The sequence below is a fragment of the Geotrypetes seraphini genome, chromosome 4 (genome assembly GCF_902459505.1).
Source record: "Geotrypetes seraphini chromosome 4, aGeoSer1.1, whole genome shotgun sequence".
Classification (NCBI taxonomy): domain Eukaryota; kingdom Metazoa; phylum Chordata; class Amphibia; order Gymnophiona; family Dermophiidae; genus Geotrypetes; species Geotrypetes seraphini.
In genome coordinates this window covers 163,719,008-163,741,643 of record NC_047087.1, presented here as the reverse complement: position 1 = coordinate 163,741,643, position 22,636 = coordinate 163,719,008, and the positions used below count along the sequence as shown (strand labels likewise).

Sequence of the window (22,636 nt, the reverse complement as noted above, 5' to 3'; positions counted from 1 at the left end):
TGAGTTAGGGAAATACTGGAGGGGGTGAGGGAAAGAGGTGGCGAGCTGTAGGTAGACAATAAAAAAGGAAATTGATGAGAGGGTAGTAAGAACGTAACCTAGATGGATGCAGAAAATAAATTGAAAAGGAAAATTAGGGAAGAAAGGGATTGCAGAAAAGAGGTGTGGGAGAGGGAAGGAGAGGAGAGAGATGCCAGACCAATGGGGGTGAAAGATGGAAGGGGGAGGCATACGGGTTCTGGAAGGGGCATAGGAGAGAAGATACCATATAGGGGCAGAGAGACGGCAGACAGTGGATGGAAGGAAGAGAGTAACAACAAGATGAGGAAAGCAGAAACCACAGAAGACAAGGGTAGAACTAAAATTTTGTATTTATTTATTGCTTTAGGAGACATGTGTCACTGTTTCTGTGGTGTTGCATTGTCCAGAATCCAGCTTCTTGCTGGTTCAATTTAACCTTTGTCTATGTATTTCTATTTTATCCCCGCTTTTACAAAACTGTGGAGCGTTTTTAGCGCCAGCCGTGGTGGTAGCAGCTCTGATGCTCAGAATTCTATGAACGTCAGAGCTGTTACCACCGTGGCTAAAATCCACACTACAGTTTTGGTAAAAGGGGGAGGGGTTAGTTTGTGATGACATATTCCATACTAGGCGAAGGTGTTTTCTGTGTTCTGTGTATTCATAAGACATGGTTTTCTGTTAGGATTGACGGTGTAGGATTGATCTGTACTAGTTTGGCTTGTTTAGTTTTACAGTGGGTGTATTGATGTTGTACTGCTCACTGCAGTATGTAAGATGCTGCCTTTTCCTAGGTATTCATGTGTGACGTGTGGCTTGTTACTAAAAATCATGTTTTTCGTACAGATGGGGGGGGGGTCAAAAAATGATGGGCCCTGGGTGTCACATATGCTAGGTACGCCACTGCACACATTAGACCATTCCTCTAACTTTTGCAAATTCTGACAATTCAAGCCCTAAACCCCGATCTGTCACCTGAATACCTAGAGCAGCAGTGTCTCCTAAAGGCAGAAAGGTTTCCACACACACAGGTTCAAAGCTTGCTGAGGCCAGGGCTATCTATCCCAAGAGGAAACCAGGTCAGAGCCTTACAGTCAAGGGGAGAGTAATGACCTCAAATAGCCAAAGAGGGAGCCAGAGAGTACCAAAGTCTGCTCTTTTCACAGGTAGGTTTGGGGTGGGGCTCTCAGAAACTTAAACCTAGCTCAAATATACTAGAGAGAGCTGCCCAGGAAGAGCTTCTGTGGAAGGCTCTTCAAGCCAAGCAAAGGCAGGAGGAGGAATATGTAGAGGAAGAGCAGCCAGGCCAGCCAGGCCCAGCAGAGTCTTGCCACATGAAGGAATCTATGGAAGTTTCTACAGCAGAACTAGAGGTACTGGAGCCTATGGAAGGACCTTGTCCTGTCAGTGATTGCCTGCTTGTTTTATTTTTCCTGCTTTGGAAAAGGGGCATTTTGAATAAATGGGCATAAATGGGAAGTTCTCTGACTGGGAGAAAGTGACTAGTGGTGTACCCCAGGGCTCGGTACTTGGGCCGATCCTTTTTAATATTTATATCAATGACTTGGAAAACGGAACATCCAGTGAGATCATCAAGTTTGCAGACGACACAAAACTCTGCCGGGAAATCAGATCGCAGGAGGATAGTGAGGAACTCCAGAGCGATTTGTGTCGGTTAGAAAAATGGGCGGAGAAATGGCAAATGAGGTTCAACGTGGAGAAATGCAAGGTAATGCATTTAGGCAGTAAGAATAAGGAATACGAGTACAAAATGACAGGTGCAACTCTGGGAAAAAGTGAACAAGAAAGAGACCTGGGTGTACTGATAGATAGGACCCTGAAGCCGTCGGCACAATGCGCGGCAGCGGCAAAGAAGGCAAATAGAATGTTGGGCATGATAAAGAAAGGAATCTCGAGTAGATCGGAGAAAGTAATAATGCCGCTTTATAGGGCAATGGTCAGACCTCACTTGGAATACTGCGTCCAACATTGGTCTCCCTACCTAAAGAAGGATATAAAACTGCTGGAGAGGGTGCAGAGACGAGCAACTAAACTAGTGAAGGGTATGGAGAAACTGGTATATGAGGATCGACTTAAAACACTGGGATTGTTCTCCCTTGAGAAAAGGAGACTGCGGGGGGATATGATCGAGACTTTCAAAATACTGAAAGGAATCGACAAAATAGAGCAGAGAAGATTATTTACATTGTCCAATTTGACACGGACAAGAGGACATGAAATGAAGCTAAGGGGGGACAAGTTCAGGACTAATGTCAGGAAGTTCTGCTTCACACAGAGAGTGGTGGACATCTGGAATACTCTCCCAGGGGAGATTATTGCGGAATCGACAGTCCCAGGCTTCAAAAGCAAACTAGATGCATATCTCCTTGAGAAAGGCATATAAAGATATGGTGGCTATAAAATAAACCAGGTGTATACCTGGCGGGGCCTCCGCGTGTGCGGATCGCCGGACTTGATGGACCGAAGGTCTGATCCGGAGATGGCGCTTCTTATGTTCTTATGAATGTCCAGTGTTTTGGGAGAGTTTGTTCTATGTGATGGAGGAAAAGATCCAGGGCTTGTGGCCCTGAAGAAACTGGTAGTGAGGCAAGACTGAGAAGGCCTCACCACACCCTAACTGTTTGGGACAGTTTCATTGTTTTTTTCCTGTGGTGCTGTAGCTGCCAGCACAGGACACAGTGGGGGTTGAAATTGTGTGGGATGAATTCACTAAAGATCTCAGGTGGGGATTTTTCTTGTGGGTTGCTTTTTGTGAAACAAAGCTTTATAGTAAATTCTGCTATTTCTCCCCAGTCAGCTCTTTGGAGCTGGACCCTGCCAGCCACAGTTAAGGCATAATTGGTGAACTCTATTGTGTTGAAGTTTTTTTTGTGTGTGAATTTTGGCTTGTGCTCCTTGCTGTACAGGGCAGAGAGGAGAAAGAAAGATAAGGGGCCCGGTGAAGAGGACAGGACTGGAGCTGTAAAGACTGGTTACCCTATTGGGGCGTGGCAGTTGGCCAGCCCTGTGGAACCATACAAAAATTGTTTGAGATATTTTCCTTTTTGTTTCTGGCTTTGGGACTATGAGGATACCCTGTATCATAGGGGTTTATTTTTGTACCCCTTTCTTCATCTGATTGTGCAGTGGATAAAAGGGCAGAGTTATTTGGAGCTAATTTCAAAAGGGGTCAAAGACTCCTGGATATCCTAGGTGGTTGCCTGAGCACGTATTTTATTTTTTCTGCTTGTGTTGAAAATAAAGACAATAGGAAGTCACACTTTGTGGTGAATTTGTACAGAGAAAGATACCCTGGATTGAAGGTGAACAATTGCTACCACTGACTACCTTGTGGGGCTTCCTCCTTTAGTTTACTTTGGTTTCCAATAAAACATGGCATCAGGCAAGGATGCATCTGTATGGTGAAATCATCTTCAGAAAAGCAAACTTGGAAGAAGAGAGTGTCAGTTTCAAAGTTGGTGGCTGAAATCTAATCTAATCTAAGGCTTGACTTTATATACTGAATCTTCATTCTAAGAAAGCTCGACTCGGTTTACAATAATTAACTTAACAGATAAAAACCATAAAGAAGAATAAATTTCAAGAAGAATTAATTTTCAATGTGTTTAGTAAATAAGGTGGTTTTTAAGAACTTACAGAAAGATTGGAGTGAACCAGGACTTCTTAAAAGGAACAGAAAGTTGAGGGAACTTAAAAATCAAAGATTGACTAAAGATCTTAACTTCTTTAATCCCTTTTCAGGAAGGAAGAGATAGTTTAAATTGTTGGTCACCTCTTGCAAAAGAGAATCTATAAAGATTCCAGGATAAAGGAACAAGAGGAGTAAATATACCATATAGGATTTTAAAAATAACACAAGCACTTACGTTTCCCAAAAATCAATTTTGCAGCAGTATTCTGAAACAGTTGCAGTCTGTAGAGGCAAGTTTTTGTGATACCGAGGTAGATAACATTACAGTAATCAAGGTGCGATAATATAATTGACTGAACTAAAATAGAAAAATGACGGTGATGAAAGAGATGTCTAACCTTCCTCAGCATACACAGGTTAAAAAAGCATTTCTTGATCATAGAGTTAATCTGTTCCTTGAAAGAGAGGGAGTAGTGGAAAAGGACTCCAAAAATCTTAGCAGAGAACTCAATTTGTAAAGAAGATCCAGAGGCCAATATTACAGAATGTATGTCATATGTACAAAATGGAACTCACCACTGCAACGCAAAAAGGTTATGAGAGTAAATTTCAGAAAGTCTGGGGAACGTTAACAGATTTTTGTAATGAATGATTAACTTTTCCCATGATAAGATATTTGATTAGAGGGGAAAAGGAATGGGATTTTATTTTTGATTATTACATAATATATCAATATTTGAATGAATTCACAATAAAGATGATTTTATGTATTATTGAATTGGGAGGGAGGGATGGGGGATTATTATATTCAATAAGAATGTTATAAATTTAGATTTCTTACATAATATTTTAACATTATAGAATACTAATTTCCTAATGAAATGTTAAATTTGATGCTAATATGTGAGTTAATCAAGTGTGTATATTTAAGTTTTATATGAGTTTAATTGATACACTTGTTGTAACATACAAAAATGAATAAAGAATTATTTAAAAAAATATATATATTACAGAATGAGGAAGACAATCCAATTTTGGGCCTAACCATAATAATTTGGTTTTAGATGCGTTAAACTTCATCCGGACAGACTGGGCCCAAGCTTGAAGTTTAGAAATACAAAGATTTACTTTAGATATTAGATCAATAATGTCTGGATCTATCTCTATCAGAGTGAAATACTCACGTGGATTAAAAACTGGCTGGAGCATAGGAAACAGAGAGTGGGGGTAAATGGACAATACTTGGACTGGAAGAGCGTCACCAGTGGGGTGCCGCAGGGCTTGGTGCTTGGACCCGTGCTCTTCAACATCTTTACAAACAATCTGGACATTGGTTCGACGAGTGAGGTGATTAAATTTGCAGACGATACGAAGTTATTCAGAGGACTGCCAAGATCTACAACGTGACATAATCAGGCTCGAGGAATGGGCATCAACATGGCAGATGAGGTTCAACGTGGATAAGTGTAAAGTGATGCATGTAGGTAACAAAAATCTCATGCACGAAAACAGGATGTCCAGGGTGGTACTTGGAGAGACCTCCCAGGAAAGAGACTTGGGAGTTATGATCGACAAGTCGATGAAACCATCCACGCAATGTACGGCAGTGGCAAAAAGGGCGAACAGAATGCTAGGAATGATAAAGAAGGGGATCACGAACAGATCAGAGAAGGTTATTCATGCCGCTGTACCGGGCCATGGTGTGCCCTCACCTGGAGTACTGCGTCCAGAGGGTCCAGGGGAGAGTGACTAAGATGGTTTAGGTGCTGAAGGAGTTGCCGTTACAGTGAAAGATTAGAGAAAGTGGGCCTTTTCTCCCTTGAACAGAGGAGATTGAGAGGGGATATGATCGAAACATTCAAGGTACTGAAGGGAATAGACTTAGTAGATAAGGACAGGTTTTTCACCCTCTCCAAGGTAGGGAGAACAAGAGGGCACTCTCTAAAATTGAAAGTGGATAGATTCCGTACGAACATAAGGAAGTTCTTCTTCACCCAGAGAGTGGTAGAAAACTGGTACACTGTTCCCGAGTCTGTCATAGGGGAAAACACCCTCCATGGTTTCAAGACAAAGTTATACAAGTTCATAATGAACAAGGAGGTACGCTGGTAGGACTATTCTCAGATAGCGTGCTGGTCTTTGACCAGAGGGCTGCTGCGTGAGCGGACTGCCGGACATGATGGACCACTGGTCTGACCCAGCAGCGGTAATTCTTATGTTATGTTCTTATGAAAATATCATTTGCGTAAGTGAGTAGAGTTTCCCAAGTAGAAAACTTAAAAATGTTAAGGGTGGTTATATAAAGATTAAATAAAATTGGAGAAAGTGGGGAACCTGTGCTATGCAGATGATACAACGCTCATAACCAGCAACAAATAAGACATGCTGTATCTACTGAGAAAAGTCAAAGCTGAAAGTCATAACATGGGATTAGAACTAAACATAAACAAGACGAAGATCATGAACATGGAAAATGATGAAGATTTTGAGCTTGAAGACAATAGAATATAAGTTATAAAGGATTTCAATCTCCTGGGCTCTTTTGTAATACTCCACAGAACAGAATAGCACATGGTCACTCAAGGCTCTCGACAAAGTATTCAAAGGCAAGGAGATAACATTCCATACGAAGATCAGGCTTCTTCACGCATTCATTTTCTCAGTGGCCATTTACGGATGTGAAAGCTGGACACTACGGAAATAAAGAAGGAAGTGGGGAAGGGACACAGGTCAAACCGTTGCATGGACAAATACATTTATTTTAAATTTCAGTTAAAACAAATATACATTTGAATAAAACAAAATGTGGCAGGCATGTAAAGTCTCTTGTAAAAAAACATGTGCTGGACCCCAACACGGTCCGTGTTTCGGCCACAGAGGCCTTCCTCAAGGTTTCTAAAAAAATCAAGCACAACTGAAATTACTTGCATAGGGTCTTGCAAGGTTCCTGCCGCCTGACACAATATAGATAAATAAAACGCAATAACAAATATACACATGAATAAAACAAAATGTGGCAGGCATGTAAAGTTTTACTTTCACTTTTGAACGTGGCTCTACCTATCAGTGATTGCATTTTTATCGCAGCGTCTTTCTACGATTGCATTTTGTTTATCCATATTATGTCAGGTGGCAGGAACCTTGCAAGATCCTCTGCAAGTAATTTCAGTTACATAGAAACATAGAAAATGACAGCAGAAAAGGGCCAAAGATTTGATTTTATGATAATTGGCGCCATCTACTGGGCCTCTGTGGCTGAAACACGGACCATGTTGGGGTCCAGCACATGTTTTATTACAAGAGACTTTACATGCCTGCCACATTTTGTTTTATTCATGTGTATATGTTTTAACTGAAATTTAAAATAAACGTATTTGTCCATGCAACAGGTTGACCTGTGTCCCTTCCCCACTTCCTTCTTTGTTCTCATAGTTTTATCCATGGGGGTTGTGTTTTTTCCTTTGTATTGTATGATACACTACAGAAACAAGACAGATTTGAGCTTTGGTGCTGGAGAAGGATTTTAGGTGTGCCATGGACTGCTAGAAGAATTAACAAATCAATTCTGGAAGAGATCAAACCAGTTATGTCACTCGAAGCCCAAACGATGAAGTTATGACTGTCTCAAACTGCATGAGGGAGACCAAATTCCTGGAGGTCAGGAGGGACTGTTTTTGGAACAGCTGGTCACGGAACCAACACGGGGTGATGCCACTCTTGACCTAATCCTCAACGGACTAGGGGGGACCCGCTAAGGAGGTGACGGTGCTAGCCCCACTAGGAAACAGCGATCACAACACGATCCAGTACAGGCTAGAAATTGGACCATCAAAGGTGAAAAGAACTACGACGACGGCACTCAACTTCAAGAAAGGGAACTATGAAGCCATGAGGAAAATGGTGGGACAGAAACTCAAAAACAACGCAAAGAAGATGGAGTCCGTAGAAAAAGCCTGGACCCTACTCAAGGGCACAGTGCACGGAGCACAGAACCTGTGCGTTCCCAGGTACAGGAAAGGGTGCAAAAAAAATAGAACAAAAAACCCAGTGTGGATAACAAATGCAGTGAAAAAGGCGATAAGTGATAAGAAAGCATCATTCAAAAAATGGAAAAAAGACAAAACAGAGGACAACCAAAAGGAGCATAAAATACACCAAAAGGAGTGTCACCGAGTGGTTAGAAAAGCAAAAAGAGAATATGAAGAGAGACTGGCGGGGGAAGCAACAAACTTCAAATCTTTCTTCAGGTACGTTAAGGGGAAGCAACCAGCGAGGGAGGAAGTGGGACCCTTGGATGATGGGGACCGAAAGGGAGTGGTAAAAGAGGAAAAAGAGATAGCCGACAGGTTAAATGAGTTCTTTACGTCAGTTTTCACGAGGGAGGACACAACCAACATTCTGGAACCCGAGGAGATCGTAAAAGGAGATCAGGATGAAAATCTGGTCAAACTAGAGGTGAGCAAGGAGGATGTCCTCAGGCAGATAGACAGGCTAAGGAGAGACAAATCACCAGGGCCGGAAGGCATTCACCCAAGGGTACTCAAAGAACTAAGAAATGAAATAGCTGAGACACTTCGACAAATATGCAACCTATCCTTACAAACTGGTGAGATTCCGGAGGACTGGAAAATAGCAAATGTCACGCCCATCTTCAAAAAAGTCTCAAGGGGAGACCCAGGAAACTACAGGCCGGTGAGCTTGACCTCGGTCCCGGGTAAGATGATGGAAGCGCTGATTAAAGACAGCATCTGGGAACACATCGAAAAAAATGGGCAGCTAAAGTCGAGCCAGCATGGCTTCTGCAAGGGCAGGTCATGCCTCACAAACTTATTATACTTCTTTGAGGGGGTAACAAGCCAGGTGGATAAAGGGGAATCCATAGACATCATTTACCTTGACTTCCAAAAAGCCTTCGACAAGGTGCCACACGAAAGACTGCTACGGAAGCTATGGAACCACGGGGTACAAGGGGAGGTCCACTGATGGATCAAAAACTGGCTGGCAGACAGGAAACAGAGGGTTGGAGTAAAGGGCCATTACTCAGACTGGCAATGGGTCAAGAGCGGAGTTCCGCAGGGGTCGGTACAGGGACCGCTCCTGTTCAATATATTCATTAACGACCTGGAGGCAGGAACAAAATGTGAGGTTATCAAATTTGCGGATGACACCAAGCTATATAGCAGGGTAAATAACATGGAGGACTGTGAAGATCTCCAAAAGGATCTGACAACACTAGAACAATGGGCCAAAAAGTGGCAAATGAGCTTCAACATAGGGAAATGCAAGGTCATGCATATAGGGAAAAAGAACCCGATGTTCACTTACAAAATGGGGGGATCACCGCTAGGGGTGAGCAACCTTAAAAGAGACCTGGGAGTATTGGTGGACACAACATTAAAGGCGTCGGAGCAGTGCGCCTCAGCCTCAAGGAAAGCAAACAAAATGTTGGGTATCATTAAAAAGGGTATCACGACCAGAACGAAGGAAGTCATCCTGCCACTGTATCGCGCACTGGTGCGACCGCACCTGGAGTACTGTGTTCAGTACTGGTCACCGTACCTCAAGAAGGACATGGCAGTACTTGAGAAAGTCCAGAGAAGAGCAACTAAACTAATAAAAGGCATGGAGGATCTCTCATATACTGACAGACTGAAAAAGCTGGGGCTCTTCTCCCTGGAAAAGCGGAGACTTAGAGGAGACATGATAGAAACCTTCAAAATCATGAAAGGTATAGAAAAAATAGACAGGGACAGATTTTTCAGATTAAGGGGGACCACAAGTACAAGGGGGCACTTAGAGAAATTGAAAGGGGAGAGGTTTAGAACAAACGCCAGGAAGTTCTTCTTCACACAGAGGGTGGTGGATACATGGAATGCGCTGCCGGAGGATGTGATAAGCAGGAGCACGCTACAGGGCTTCAAAGAAGCTTTGGATAGGTACTTGGAGGACAAAGGGATAGAAGGGTATAGATAAGAATAGAGGTAGATTATAGGGATAGATTTAAATGGTAAGCTATAAAATTAGTCAGGGACCACTGCTCAGGCAATGGGCCTGATAGGCCGCCGCGGGTGCGGACCGCTGGGCGGGATGGACCTATGGTCTCCCTCAGCGGAGGCAACTCTTATGTTCTTATGTTATGTTCATTTTGGTCACACCATCAGAAGAGAAAGATTACTGGAGAAGGACATCATGTTTGGGAAGATTAAAGAAACTAGGCGAAGAGCGTGATCTGCAATCAGATGCCTGGACATGCTGATACAACCATGGGGAGGACTTTTCTGGACTAGCAGAAAACAGATTTCTTTTTAGATCTGCAATTCATCAAGTTGCTAGGACTCAAGCACAAGGACTCAAGCACAAGTCGATGGCACTTAACAACAACCTTTAGTAAAACCATGTTACCTTGGATCTTGTAATCCATTAGAAACTAGGAAATTCATTATCCTTTCCTTCAGCAACACTTCCATTATTTTTTCCAACAACCGAAATAAGGCTTACCGGCCTATAGTTTATAGCTTCATCTCTGTGACCACTTTTGTGGTGAGGGACCACATCTGCTGTTCTCCAATATCACGGAACCACTCCTAATTTATTGAACAAATCTTTAAGGACCAGCCAGAACCTATCTGAGCTCTCTCAATAGATGGATCCTGTCCAGATCCACTGCTTTGTCCAGCTTCAATTTTTCAAGTTGTTCATAAACACTTTCTTCTGTGAACGGCTCTGTATCCACTCTATTTTTGTGTGTAATTTTGCCAGCTAATCGCGGTCCTTCTTCAGGATTTTCTTCTGTGAACACAGAAGTATTTATTTAGCACATTTGCATTTTCCTCATCACTTTCTACCTAGCGGTTCATAGCTTCTTTCAGTCTCACATTTGCATTTTTTATGTATTCCTCCTTTCACTAATATACTTGAAAAAAAATTTTAGCTCCCTTTTTTACATTTCTAGCCATTTGGAGTTCTGCTTGCGCTTTCACCAGACTTATCTCTCTCTTGATTTTTTTCAGTTTCATCCAGAATTCCCCTCTTATTTTATTTTTTTTTTTAATAGCACAGAAGGAATAAACAAGTAGTACAGAACAAGTAGCAAATGCAAAATGAGAACAAGAGCAGTGAACAATGCAAACTGTCAGAATCAGGGATACAACCAAACCCTATGCATGTTCCAATTTCAAAGTACGCTCCCACCCACCCCTCCCCCCTTAGTCCCTCATCCTCCCCCTCCCCTCCCTACATCCCAGAACTCGTTCCAGTCTAGAAGGAAATCTAGTAGTCCAAATAGGCCCTAGTTTTCCACCCAGATGCACCCCCCTTACTCAAGCGTTCCCAAGCCACCATTTGTGACATGGAGGCCCGCCATTGTTGAGCTATGGGACACTCGTCCCCCACCTAATGTTGCAAAATCGGCTTTTTAGTGAGTCCAAGGGCCACCAACAGAAACCGCCAGCAGGGCTCAGTAACACCAGTGTCAATTAGGGGACTTGTGACACCCAGCAGCAGAGTCTTATAGGACCACTCCCAAGATTGACCCAGTATACCCTCCAGGGTGTGGAGCACTAGTCCCCACAGGCCCCTCAACCGAGAACATTCCAGGAAATGGTGTACCATCGTGCCCCTTAAAGCCGGGCAGCGGGGACAACAAGCATCAGGCCACAGGCCCATCTTATGACCCCGACCTCTCGTGATATAGGCCTTATGTAAGATTTTAAGGTGCACCTCACGAAGCGCCACACATGGGGAGGCCCAATTTTCCACAAAACAAGAAGCAAACTCATCCTCGGTGACCTCCTCTCCCAAGCTCCATACTCCAAGCTGCCTATACTCCTCTTTTTGAGATTTTTTTAAAATATTTCTGGAATATGAACTCTTTTTCCTTTATTTTCTCCACCACTACTTTGGAAAACAATATCAGTTTCCCTTTTCTCTTATTTTTATTTATTTTCCTCACATAAAGGTTGGTAGCCATTTTTATTGCTCCTTTCAACTTGGACCACTTTTTTTCACTTCTCTTATGTCCTTCCATCCTATTAGCTCTTTCTTTAAGTACTCCTCCAGTTTACTAAAGTCCGTACATTTGAAATCCATGACTTCAAGTTTTGTATGGCCACTCTCCACTTTAGTTGTTAAATCAAACCAAACTGTTTAATGATCGCTACTTCCTAGGTGGGCACCCTCTCGGACATTAGAGATACTCTCCCTATTATTGAGTACCAGATCCAGTATCGCTTTTTCCTTTGTGGGTTCCGTTACCATTTGTCTGAGCAGAGCCCCTTGAAAGGCATCCACAATTTCCCTACTTCTTTCTGAATCTGTACATTGAAATTTCCAATCCACATCTGGTAGGTTGAAAATTCCCAGCATTTTATGAAACTCCTTGACCATTGTTATGGATCTGCTGAATATACTGATTACTGAAGAGTTGAGATGGTCTATTCTATCAACAGGAAAAAAAACCTCTTAAGCTTTCTGAAAATTGAAGACAACGCCAATGATTTCTAATAATAAAGATGGAGTTAAATATGATTTCACAATAATTTCTAACAGTAAAGAGGGGGTTTGATATGATTTCTGATAGGTGATTATCTAGCTTATGGAATTCAGGATCTGTAGTAGTTGAGACCAATTTAATCTTGATAAGGCAGTTGTTTAGATATAGGCATAGTAAGGAGCAGACTTCTTCCATAGCTCTCTGCAAATCATAGTCAAACATTCTGGAATGGATCTCTGGAGAGCACTGTTCTAATATGAGTGGCAAAACCCAACTACAGATAAAGCCACTTTAAAAGTCATGGCACCTCTAACACTAAACGTTATGTGCTGAGGCTTCTACTTAACAGTAGGAGAATACAGACTGAACTGTATTAGTGAACTAGGGAATTGGAACTCCTTTCAACTTCTCATTGTCCCATTACCTCTGCTCAGTGCTGGCATCCTGGCTGTCATGCTGTTGCAGCATATGGTAGCTGTGTCGGTGGAAGGAAGAGCTCGTATGCTTCTCTTGAACTTCATCCCTGGGACTGATACAAAAGTTAAAGACATGCATAAAAAACATATAGGGCCAACAGAAAAGGGTAAAAGGATAATTAGCAGTCTAATTTAAATAACCTGCAATAGAATTTCAGAAGATGGTAGGGATTCTGTACATTTAAGAACTGTATTTGTGGTATTCACCTGAGAGCCTCATGAATAATTTTGACTATGAGATCCTAGTCATTGGGCCAGGTTAAAATTGGTTACAGGTACACTGATTTAGGCTCCAAATGAAACAAATATATTCATTTTGTGGGAAAATGTTATCATGATTCATCAGCTATAAACTGAGAAGCTGTGTATAGATGAAGGTTATGGAAAAACAAGTTAGTTCAAAGTACCTAAACTCCGTACCTCTTTCCAATATGGAAGTTACAGCATATTCCAGTGCTATTAAAGATTTAGGAGGAAGGGCACATAGCTTACATAAACATACATATCTATCCAAGAACAGGGGCTACAGTACTTGTGCACTGCCACGAAAAGCAAGATTTCTTAGATCAGTCGAAGTACAAGAAGCTTTTACAGCCCATAGGGACATCACAAATACACAAAAGTAATAAAATGCAGACTGACTAAAGAAAAAATTAAAGTTAAAGGCTTCCTAGCTGGTGCCCCTGTTAATCAAATGCAGAATTCAATAATCTTCCTTTCCAAAGTATGCTGTCAGCTGTGTGACAGCATCTTTGTTTCACCTATCATCACAGCCTAGATTCCAATCAGAGGCTGCCCCCCCCCCACCGCATTCACCACTTCTCCCTTGTAGACCTGTCTATTATCACCCCTAACCTTCACAAGAGAGAAATAGTGCTCTTCTCCATACCACTCCAAGCCTTTACAAGTTTAAAGTTTATTAAAAGTTTATTATATCGCCAAATCAGGCTTCAAGGCGGTGTACATCAAATAATTAAATTTAAAATAACAAAGGGGTTTAACATAATTCTCTTCTTTGTGGCCCTTTCCATATTCCCCCAGCCTTCATTCTTGTGGCCTCTCCATAACCACCTAACATTTTTCACCCTCTTTTCTACCCCTCTCCTTTTCTCCCAAGCTTTAACAAGAGGGACAGGGTATCCTTCTCCATACCCCCAGCCTTTACCCTTTCTCTCTCATGACCTTCTCTACATCCCCCCATTTAATAATAATAATAATAATAATAATAACTTTATTCTTGTATACCGCCCACCCCCAAAGATCTGGGCGGTTCACAAAAAAGTAATGGACAATCAGTGAAATATACAAATTAGACATAATAAAATTGAAGTTAAGAACCATTATGTAATAAATTTATCAAACAGATATATTTTTAAGATTCTTCTAAAAGCAGTATATGAAAACATTTGAAAGATCAACCAAGAATTCAGTTTTCCTAATTGAAAAGCAAATGTCTTATTTAAAAATCTCTTGAATCGACAGAACTTGATTGAGGGGTATATAAACATAAAATCATTACGGGTATTTACATTCTCTTTTGGCCCTCTACACATCCCCCTCAACATTTATCCTTTCTCTTATGTCCTTCCATACCCCCCAGCATTCCAAGGGAGAAAGGGTGCCCCTAAAGCTTCACCCTCTCTCCTGTGGCCCTATCCATACCCTCCCAACCTTCATCTTTTCTCTCATATGGCCCTTTCCATACCCCCACCCTCCTCAAGCCTTCACTTTCTCTCGAAGTCCTCTTCATAACTACCAGCCTCCACCTTTTCTCTAGTGGCCCTTTCTATACTCCCCAAACATAGTAACATAGTAAATGACAGAAGATAAAGACCTGAATGGTCCATCCAGTATGCCTAATAGGTATAAGCATTACAAATTCAAGATTAAGTTCAATTGTCTTTGTTCATTGATATTTCTGGCTCATAGACCATAGAAGTCTGCCCAGTAATGTACAGAACCAAAACTTTTTCCGAGAAGGGAAAATGGTTAAACTAGAGGTCATAAATTGAGGTTGCGGAGTGATAGACTTAGGAGTAATATTAGGAAATTATTTTTCACGGAGAGGGTGGTTGATGCCTGGAATGCCCTCCCAAGGTAGGTGGTAGAGAAGAAAACAGTGACGGGTTTCAAAAAAGTATGGGACATACACAAAGGATTTCTAATCAGAAATAGAAGGGTATAAATTGAAGAATTAAGGCCGATACTGTGCAGACTTGCATGGTTTGTGTGCCATATATGACTATTTGGCTTAGAATGGGCTGGGAAGGACTTTGACGGGAACTCCTGTAATTTGTGATAGCATATCTCCTGTCCTCTAGAGCAGTGGTTCCCAACCCTGTCCTGGAGGACCACCAGGCCAGTTGGGTTTTCAGGATAGCCCTAATGAATATGCATGGGAGAGATCTGCATTTAGTGGAGGTGCCAGGCATACAAATCTGCTCTATGCATATTCATTAGGGCTATCCTGAAAACCCGACTGGCCTGGTGGTCCTCCAGGACAGGGTTGGGAACCACTGCTCTAGAGTATACATATTCAGGTCTTCCAGTCTCTCCTTATACATCTTAAGGCTCAAACCCCCTATCATTTTCATCGCCTTTTGCGGGGCCGCTTCAAGTCTTTTTATATCCTTTGCCACAATACTCCAAATGGAGCCTCACCAATGACCTGTACAGGGGCATCAACATCTCCTTTCTTCTACTGGATACACCTCTCTCTATACATCCTTCGCCTTCAGATCCTCAAACACTATCACCCCAAGGATTCTCTCCCCCTTCATTGCATATTACTCTCTCACCTCCCAGCACATACAGCTTTCTACTCCTCAAATGCATCACTCTGCACTTCTTTGCATTGAATTTTAGTTGCCAGACATTAGGCAATTCTTCTAACTTTTGCAGTCCCTTCTTCATGTTTTCCACTCCCTCCGGGGTGTCCATTCTGTTTCAAATTTTGGTATCATCCACAAAAAAGCAAGCCTTACCTTCTAACCTTTAGGCAATGCCACTCAAACATATTGAACAGAATCTGTCCCAGCACCAATTCCTGAGGCACTCCACTACTCACCCTGCCTTCCTCCGAGCAAATTCCATTAGCCACCACCATCTGATGTCTGTCTATCAACCAGTTCACAATCCAGATCACCACGTTAGGTCCTAAATTCAGCCCATCAAGTTTATTCAGGAGCCTCCTATGAAGAACTGTGTCGAAGGCTTTGCTGAAATCTAGATTAAATCTAGCGCACGTCCTCTTACATTTAGGAAATTACTGCAAACTTACCTATTTGATAAACAAGAATGTTGATTCTTAATTATATATTTACAATAGTGTTTTATTAGGCTATGTATTTTAATTGTACCTTTTTAACTGATGTTGTAGTAGTGTGTTTTTGAAATTGTATTTTTTAACTGAAATGTCTCAGTTCTTCTGTTGTGAACCGCCTAGAACTATTGGTGGGGCGGTATACAAGAAAATAAATTAAACTAAACTAAACTTTAAGTTTGTTTACCGCATCATCTCCACAAAAGTAGAGCTCGACACGGTTTACAGGAATTGATATAGAAAGGAACTCCAATGAAGAGGGGAAGGACTTAGTAAAGAGGAAGATAGAGGGACTTAGAATATCGAAGAGGGGGAGAGTAGTTAAAATTTAGAAAAAAGCCAGGTTTTCAAATGTTTTCAGAAGCGTTGGAGGGAGGTCGAACTTCGAAGCGGGGCAGAAAAACCGTTCCACGGCTCACTGATCCTGAAGAGGAGGGATGTCCCTAGTTTTCCTGTGTGGGATATGCCTTTTAAAGAGGGGAAGGATAGTTTGAATTTTTGTGTAGATCTGGTGGAGTTAGGATTCGAGGAGATCCAAGATAGTGGGAAAAGAGGAGGAAGGATACCGTGTAGAGACTTGAAGGCTAGACAGGCGCATTTGTAGTGAACCCTAAGGGTTACTGGGAGCCAGTGAAGCTTAAACAGAAGCGGGGAGACATGGTCGAATTTGCTGAAGTCTGAGAAGGCTTTTCTTTGTTAGGCTTAAGTAGATGGAGTTACAGTAATCTAATCTGGAGAGAATGATGGATTGGACGAGGACGACAAAGTGTTGTTGATGGAAGCAGGATCTCACTTTCCTTAACATGTGGAGATTGAAGAAGCATTTTTTTACTAAGGAGTTGAGGTGATCGTTGAAGGATAGTGTAGAGTCAATGATGATTCCCAGAACTTTGCTTGAGTGCTCAAGCTTCAATGTGGTGCCAGAGGATAGTGGGATGAGGGTGGGTAGCTGATCTAAATCTGGGCCGAGCCAAAGTAGTTTTGTTTTGGTCTCGTTTAGTTTCATTTGTACGGTGAGAGTCCAGGATTGGAGATTCGCTATACATGAAGAAATGTTCTCGGAAAGGTTGGTGAGGTTGGAGTCGGTCTCGAGGAGGACACGGATGTCATCGGCGTAAGTGTAAAGTGTTTCCAAGGGGGATAGTTGGAGGAGTTTCAGGGAGGTCATATACACATTGAAGAGAATTGGGGATAGAGGAGAACCCTGAGGAACTCCGCAAATCGGTTTCCAAGTGGAGGATGAGGTGCCGTTCATGTTAACAGAGTAGGAGCGGGAGCGTAGGAATTTTGAGAACCAGTCTAAGACTGTGGAGTTTATGCCAATTTCAGAGAGTTGGAGAATTAGTATGTCATTATTATACAAAGTAAAACCTTGGTTTGTGAGCATAATTCATTCCGGAAACATGCTTGTAATCCACAACATTCGTATATCAAAGTGAATTTCCCCATAAGAAATCATGGAGAAGGGTCACGTGATGTGTCCTACCTGAGCAGATGTGGATGGGTGGAGCTCCATGCTCACACCATTATAAATCGGCTATATTTCTTTAAACCCATGCTGAATCGCATAAGCATTACACCCGCAGTGGAGGGGATTATTCTATCTGGTGATCGGACCACAGTGATTGGCTTATTTTCCTCGGGTATGCCCATAAAAGCGGCAAAAGCTTCCAGAGAGAGGCATAGCTCCACACCAGCTAAGATAATAATAATAATAACTTTATTCTTTTATACCGCCATAACCAAAAGTTCTAGGCGGTTTACACTAAAAAGAGCTTGCAGTCAGCGAAATAATACAGCAAAATAATACAGCAAAAAATACAAATATTTATTAAAACAATATTTCAGTAAAAAAACTCACTAAGTAATAAAGTTATCGAACAAAGTGGTCTTAATTAATTTCCGAAAACAGCAATAGGATAACAGAGCTTGCTGAATACATTTACCTAACCAAGATTGTTGCCTACCAGCTTGAAATGCTAGGGTCCTATCTAAGAAGGTCTTATATCTACACCCATTATTTTTTGGATAAGCAAATAAATAGAAGTTTCTAGTTTCTCTTAATGGTCTATGCAACATAAAATGAGGAAAAGGGTAAGCTAGAGTCAATCCCGATATCAGCTTAAAGCAGATACAGGAAAATATGAATAATATTCTTGCCTCCAAAGGCAGCCAATGAAGTAAACGATAATATGGACTAATATGGCTGTTCTTTTTTAATACAACCTAACCACTGACTCTATGAATTTTCTAATCTTCCTTCGAGTCAAGCAACATATATATCAGTAAGAAGATCTTGTAAAGACTTATAGCAATACTTTATCTCGATGTACTCACAGACCTCAATGATACCATCTGTATGTCACTAAACTTTAGATCATACAGAGATAAACGGTATCCCTAATCGTCATCGGTCATATTACTTATTTTGCAATACTTTTTAAGTTATTTTCAATAAATATATTTTAGTAATAAATTACTCATCTTATCTCCTGCTACGCGGGTGGGGGTACGCACTCCGACGTAGTCTACGTATCGCCCATATGGGCTTTATCAAGGCAATCCCCCTGCAACATGAAATAGATATATGATAAAGATATTAGTAGAATTCTATTTAGAATTTAAGATTAGAATTAAATACTCGTTCAGAAAACAGTTAGCAGTTAGTAAATACCTCAGTATTAGCAGTTCATGCTCCCCGCGTTGTCAGTTTAAATCGGGAAACATGGCTGCGGCGTTTTGGCATTTAAATAGCCCAACCCCTTTCATCCGGGGCATTGATTTAGCTGAGACGTAATGACCTCACAAAAAATGTGGAAATCCCCTTACGTTTTACCGGCCTATACTATCGTCATCCATTCTATGTCGGCATTCAGACCCATAGGGCATGAACTGCTAATACTGAGGTATTTACTAACTGTTTTCTGAACGAGTATTTAATTCTAATCTTAAATTCTAAATAGAATTCTACTAATATCTTTATCATATATCTATTTCATGTTGCAGGGGGATTTCCTTGATAAAGCCCGTATGGGTAAAACGTAGACTACGTCGGAGTGCGTACCCCCACCCGCGTAGCAGGAGATAAGATGAGTAATTTATTACTAAAATATATTTATTGAAAATAACTTAAAAAGTATTGCAAAATAAGTAAGTGGCACGCTTGATGGGGGGTTGAAGTACCATTTCCGACTCCATAGGGGAACAAGACAGGGCTGCCCTTTATCCCTTTTTCCTAGCTATAGAGCCCCTTGCTATTAAAATTTGACAGAGTGAGGCCATCCGGGGGGGGAGGCAGGAGTGCAAAATCAACCTTTTCGCCGATGATATTTTGCTGTTCCTTGATCAGGCTCTGGTTCATTTAGATCGGGTGCTAGAGGTGGAACGGGACTTTGGGATATTATCGGGTCTACAGGTCAACTGCAGCAAATCAGAACTCCTGTTGCTGATGGATGGCATTCCCCCTTTAACTAAACCTATGTGCGTCACGAAGTTAGCGCTGGATAAGTAAGTCTATGGGTGGACTTAATCTCCCGGATATTCGCCTGTATAATGTAGCAGCCCTTTTGCGCTGGATTTATGAAGGGTATTGTGGTTGTGAGAGTTACTTCCCACCTCGATGGGTCAACAATTGGAGCTCCCCATTTACATTTAGGAACTTGCTTCACTCACAGGTGGATCCCAATCATCGCTTTCAAACTTGTTTCCAGTTTCTGCAACCTCTGCGGCAAGCATGGAAATGGTGGAAGCATAGGCAGAGGTTATGAGAAACTCTAATTTTCAGCTGGGCTGGGGACATTCTGTGTTTCAGGAATGGGCTTCCAGGGGATGCAAAATAGTGGAGCATTTGTCCCTTTCGCCGGGCTCTTTTCCCTTGTTCCAGCAGGTGCAACAGCAATAGGGCATTCCAACCCAAAAGTTGTTCTCTTATTTCCAAGTCCACCATTACCGGGACACTGAACGCCAGAGGCATGAGGGGGTTGGGCACTGTGGAAACTGGATAATTATTTGAAGATGACATTAAACTGGGGAAATTGGATAATTATTTGCAGATGACACTGGTTTCTTTACTCTCTGGAAGCTTCGGTCCATCAGAGCATATTTTGATGCTTCATCATTCAGAATTCTAGTTCAATCCCTGAGCCAACTTGACTACTGTAATATAATCTTATCTGGCAATTACCCAAAAGAATATGCAGCGATTACAACTGGTGCAAAATGCAGCGGTCAAACTGATCTACGGGTTGAAGAAGTTTGACCATGTGACTCCTTCCTTCTGACTCCTACATTAGCTGCCGATGGAAGCACGTGTGAAGTTTAAGTTCGGATGTTTCTGCCTTAAGGTACTGTTCAGTTTAGCCCCTAAATATATAACTGACCTTTTCTCCTTCCCAACCAACAGACATAAGAGAAGCTCACACCTGAACTTTGTATCTCCACCGGCTAGACAGGATGTAAATTAAAAAGTCATCATCAACATCTTCTTTCATATCAAGCAGCATTATGGGGTAAAGACCTGGAACAATTACTTATGCTTGCTAATACTTATGGGGAATTCAGGAGACACCTAAAAACATATCAGTTCCTGAAGTACTAAGGCAGTTGATTTGTACAATCTTTCCCACAATAACTGATCTGTAATCACTAATTTTAACCTGCCAGTTCTACTCAATTTGTAGCATTTTTAATCATTGCAAACCGCATAGCACTTCACGATCCTGCGGTATATAAACTGTTTATTATTATTATTACTCCTCCCCCTGCAGTCCATTGGATAGATCAATCTACCTGCTTTTAAATATCAGCAGCAGTGGGAGAACAACTGCTTTTACACCTAAGCAGCATTGGGACCAACCGCAACTACCAAGAGCCCATAGACCAGATCATGACAGGAGTGTGAGCTCCACACCTCCTGCAGTCCGCTAGGAAGATCAACTGCTTTAACACCTAAGTAGCAGCAAGACCAGCTGCCTATAATAGGAGCCCTTGCCCCGATCCAACCAGGCATGTGAGCTCCTCCCCCTATATCCCGTTTAAGAGATCAATCTACCTGCTTTAAATATCAGCAGCAGTAGAAAAACAACTGCTTTTACATACAAGCAGCAGCGACCACCAAGAGCCCACAGACCCGATCCTGCCAGGAGCGTGAACTCCTCCCCCTGCAGTCCATTGGAAAGATCAATCTGCCTGCTTTTAAATATCAGCAGCAGTGGAGATCAACTGCTTTTACACCTAAGCAGCAATGAGACCAGCCACAACCACCGAGAGCACTCAGACCCGATCCTACCAAGAGTGTGAACTCTTCCCCCCCTGCAATCCGCTAAGAAGATCGACTGTCGGCTCTGGGCGGCTTTCCCGCAGAGGAGAGAATCCTGCATTCACCGTGGACCTCATCTGGGGCAGCCTCCTTGGAGCGGCTGGGGCACGGGCAGTGTGTCTGGGAGGGAATGCATGGATGGGAGAACATCGCAGGGGAGGAGACATAGGCATCCTGGGACTGTCGGCCAAGTCTCTTCCCTGAAGAAGCCCTTTCTGGATACGTCAATCGCTCCTCCTAAACTTACTTGCTCCACTTCATCACTGACGCTGACCCATTCTGCTTCTATTCCTTTCTCTCCTCTCCTCTACCTTCCAAAGTATTTAGATCAATGCTGTCTTTTTAAAATGTTTATTTTATTTTTATTTTTCCTCTAACTCTACTTTTCACTTCTCTATTACCCTCCAGGTACTTTAGTTAGATTGTGAGCCTTCGGGACAGTAAGGGAATTTTCCAAGTACCTTTCTTATTTCTAATCTTAATGTATATTTTCTGTAAACCGCTTAGAACCTAACGGATGTAGCGGTATATAAGAAATGAATTACATTACAATTACATTACATTATTAAACTGTTCAAAGTTGTTAAAACGCTTGCGGATTGTGAAAAATTGCAGGCAAATCTTAGGAAATTGGAAGACTGGGTGTCCAAATGGCAGATGAAATTTAAGGTGGACAAATGCAAAGTGATGCACATTGGGAAGAATAATCTGAATCACAGTTACTGGATGTTAGGGTCCACCTTGGGGATTAGCGCCCAAGAAAAGGATCTGAGTATCATCATAGACAATACGATGAAACCTTCCGCCCAATGTGTGGTGGTGGCCAAAAAAGCAAACAGGATGCTAGAAATTATTTAAAAAGGGATGGTTAACAAGACTAAGAATATTATAATGCCCCTGTGTCGCCCCATGGTGCAACCTCATCTGGAGTATTGCGTTCAATTCTGGTCTCTTTATCTCAAAAAAGATATAGTGGCTCTAAAAAAGGTTCAAAAAAGAGCAATCAAGATGGTAAAGGAGATGGAATTCCTCTCGTATAAGGAAAGACAAACGGATAGGGCTATTCAGCTTGGAAAAGAGACGGCTAAGGGGAGATATGATTGAAGCCTACAAAATCATGAGTGGAGTAGAACGGGTACAAGTGGATCGATTTTTCACTCCATCAAAAATTACAAAGAAAGAGGACACTTGATGAAGTTACAGGGAAATAGAGAATAGTTAAGCTCTGGAACGCATTGCCAGAGGATGTGGTAAGAGTGGATAGCGTAGCTGGTTTTAAGAAAGGTCTGGACAATTTCCTGGAGGAAAAGTCCATAGTCTGTTATTGAGAAAGACATGGGAGAAGCCACTGCTTGCCCTG

At 42.0% G+C, this 22,636-nt stretch overlaps 1 protein-coding gene across 4 annotated transcripts in view; it reads right to left on the bottom strand.

Annotated features, from left to right (window-relative positions):
* EDC4 (enhancer of mRNA decapping 4) overlaps nt 1-22,636 on the bottom strand; it is a 1,195,251-nt gene that overhangs the window by 403,121 nt on the left and 769,494 nt on the right. For all 4 annotated transcript variants that reach the window (XM_033940763.1, XM_033940759.1, XM_033940760.1 and 1 more), the window contains exon 19: nt 12,586-12,690. In XM_033940763.1, coding sequence (XP_033796654.1) covers nt 12,586-12,690 — 105 coding nt within the window. The remainder of the gene's footprint in view (nt 1-12,585; nt 12,691-22,636) is intronic.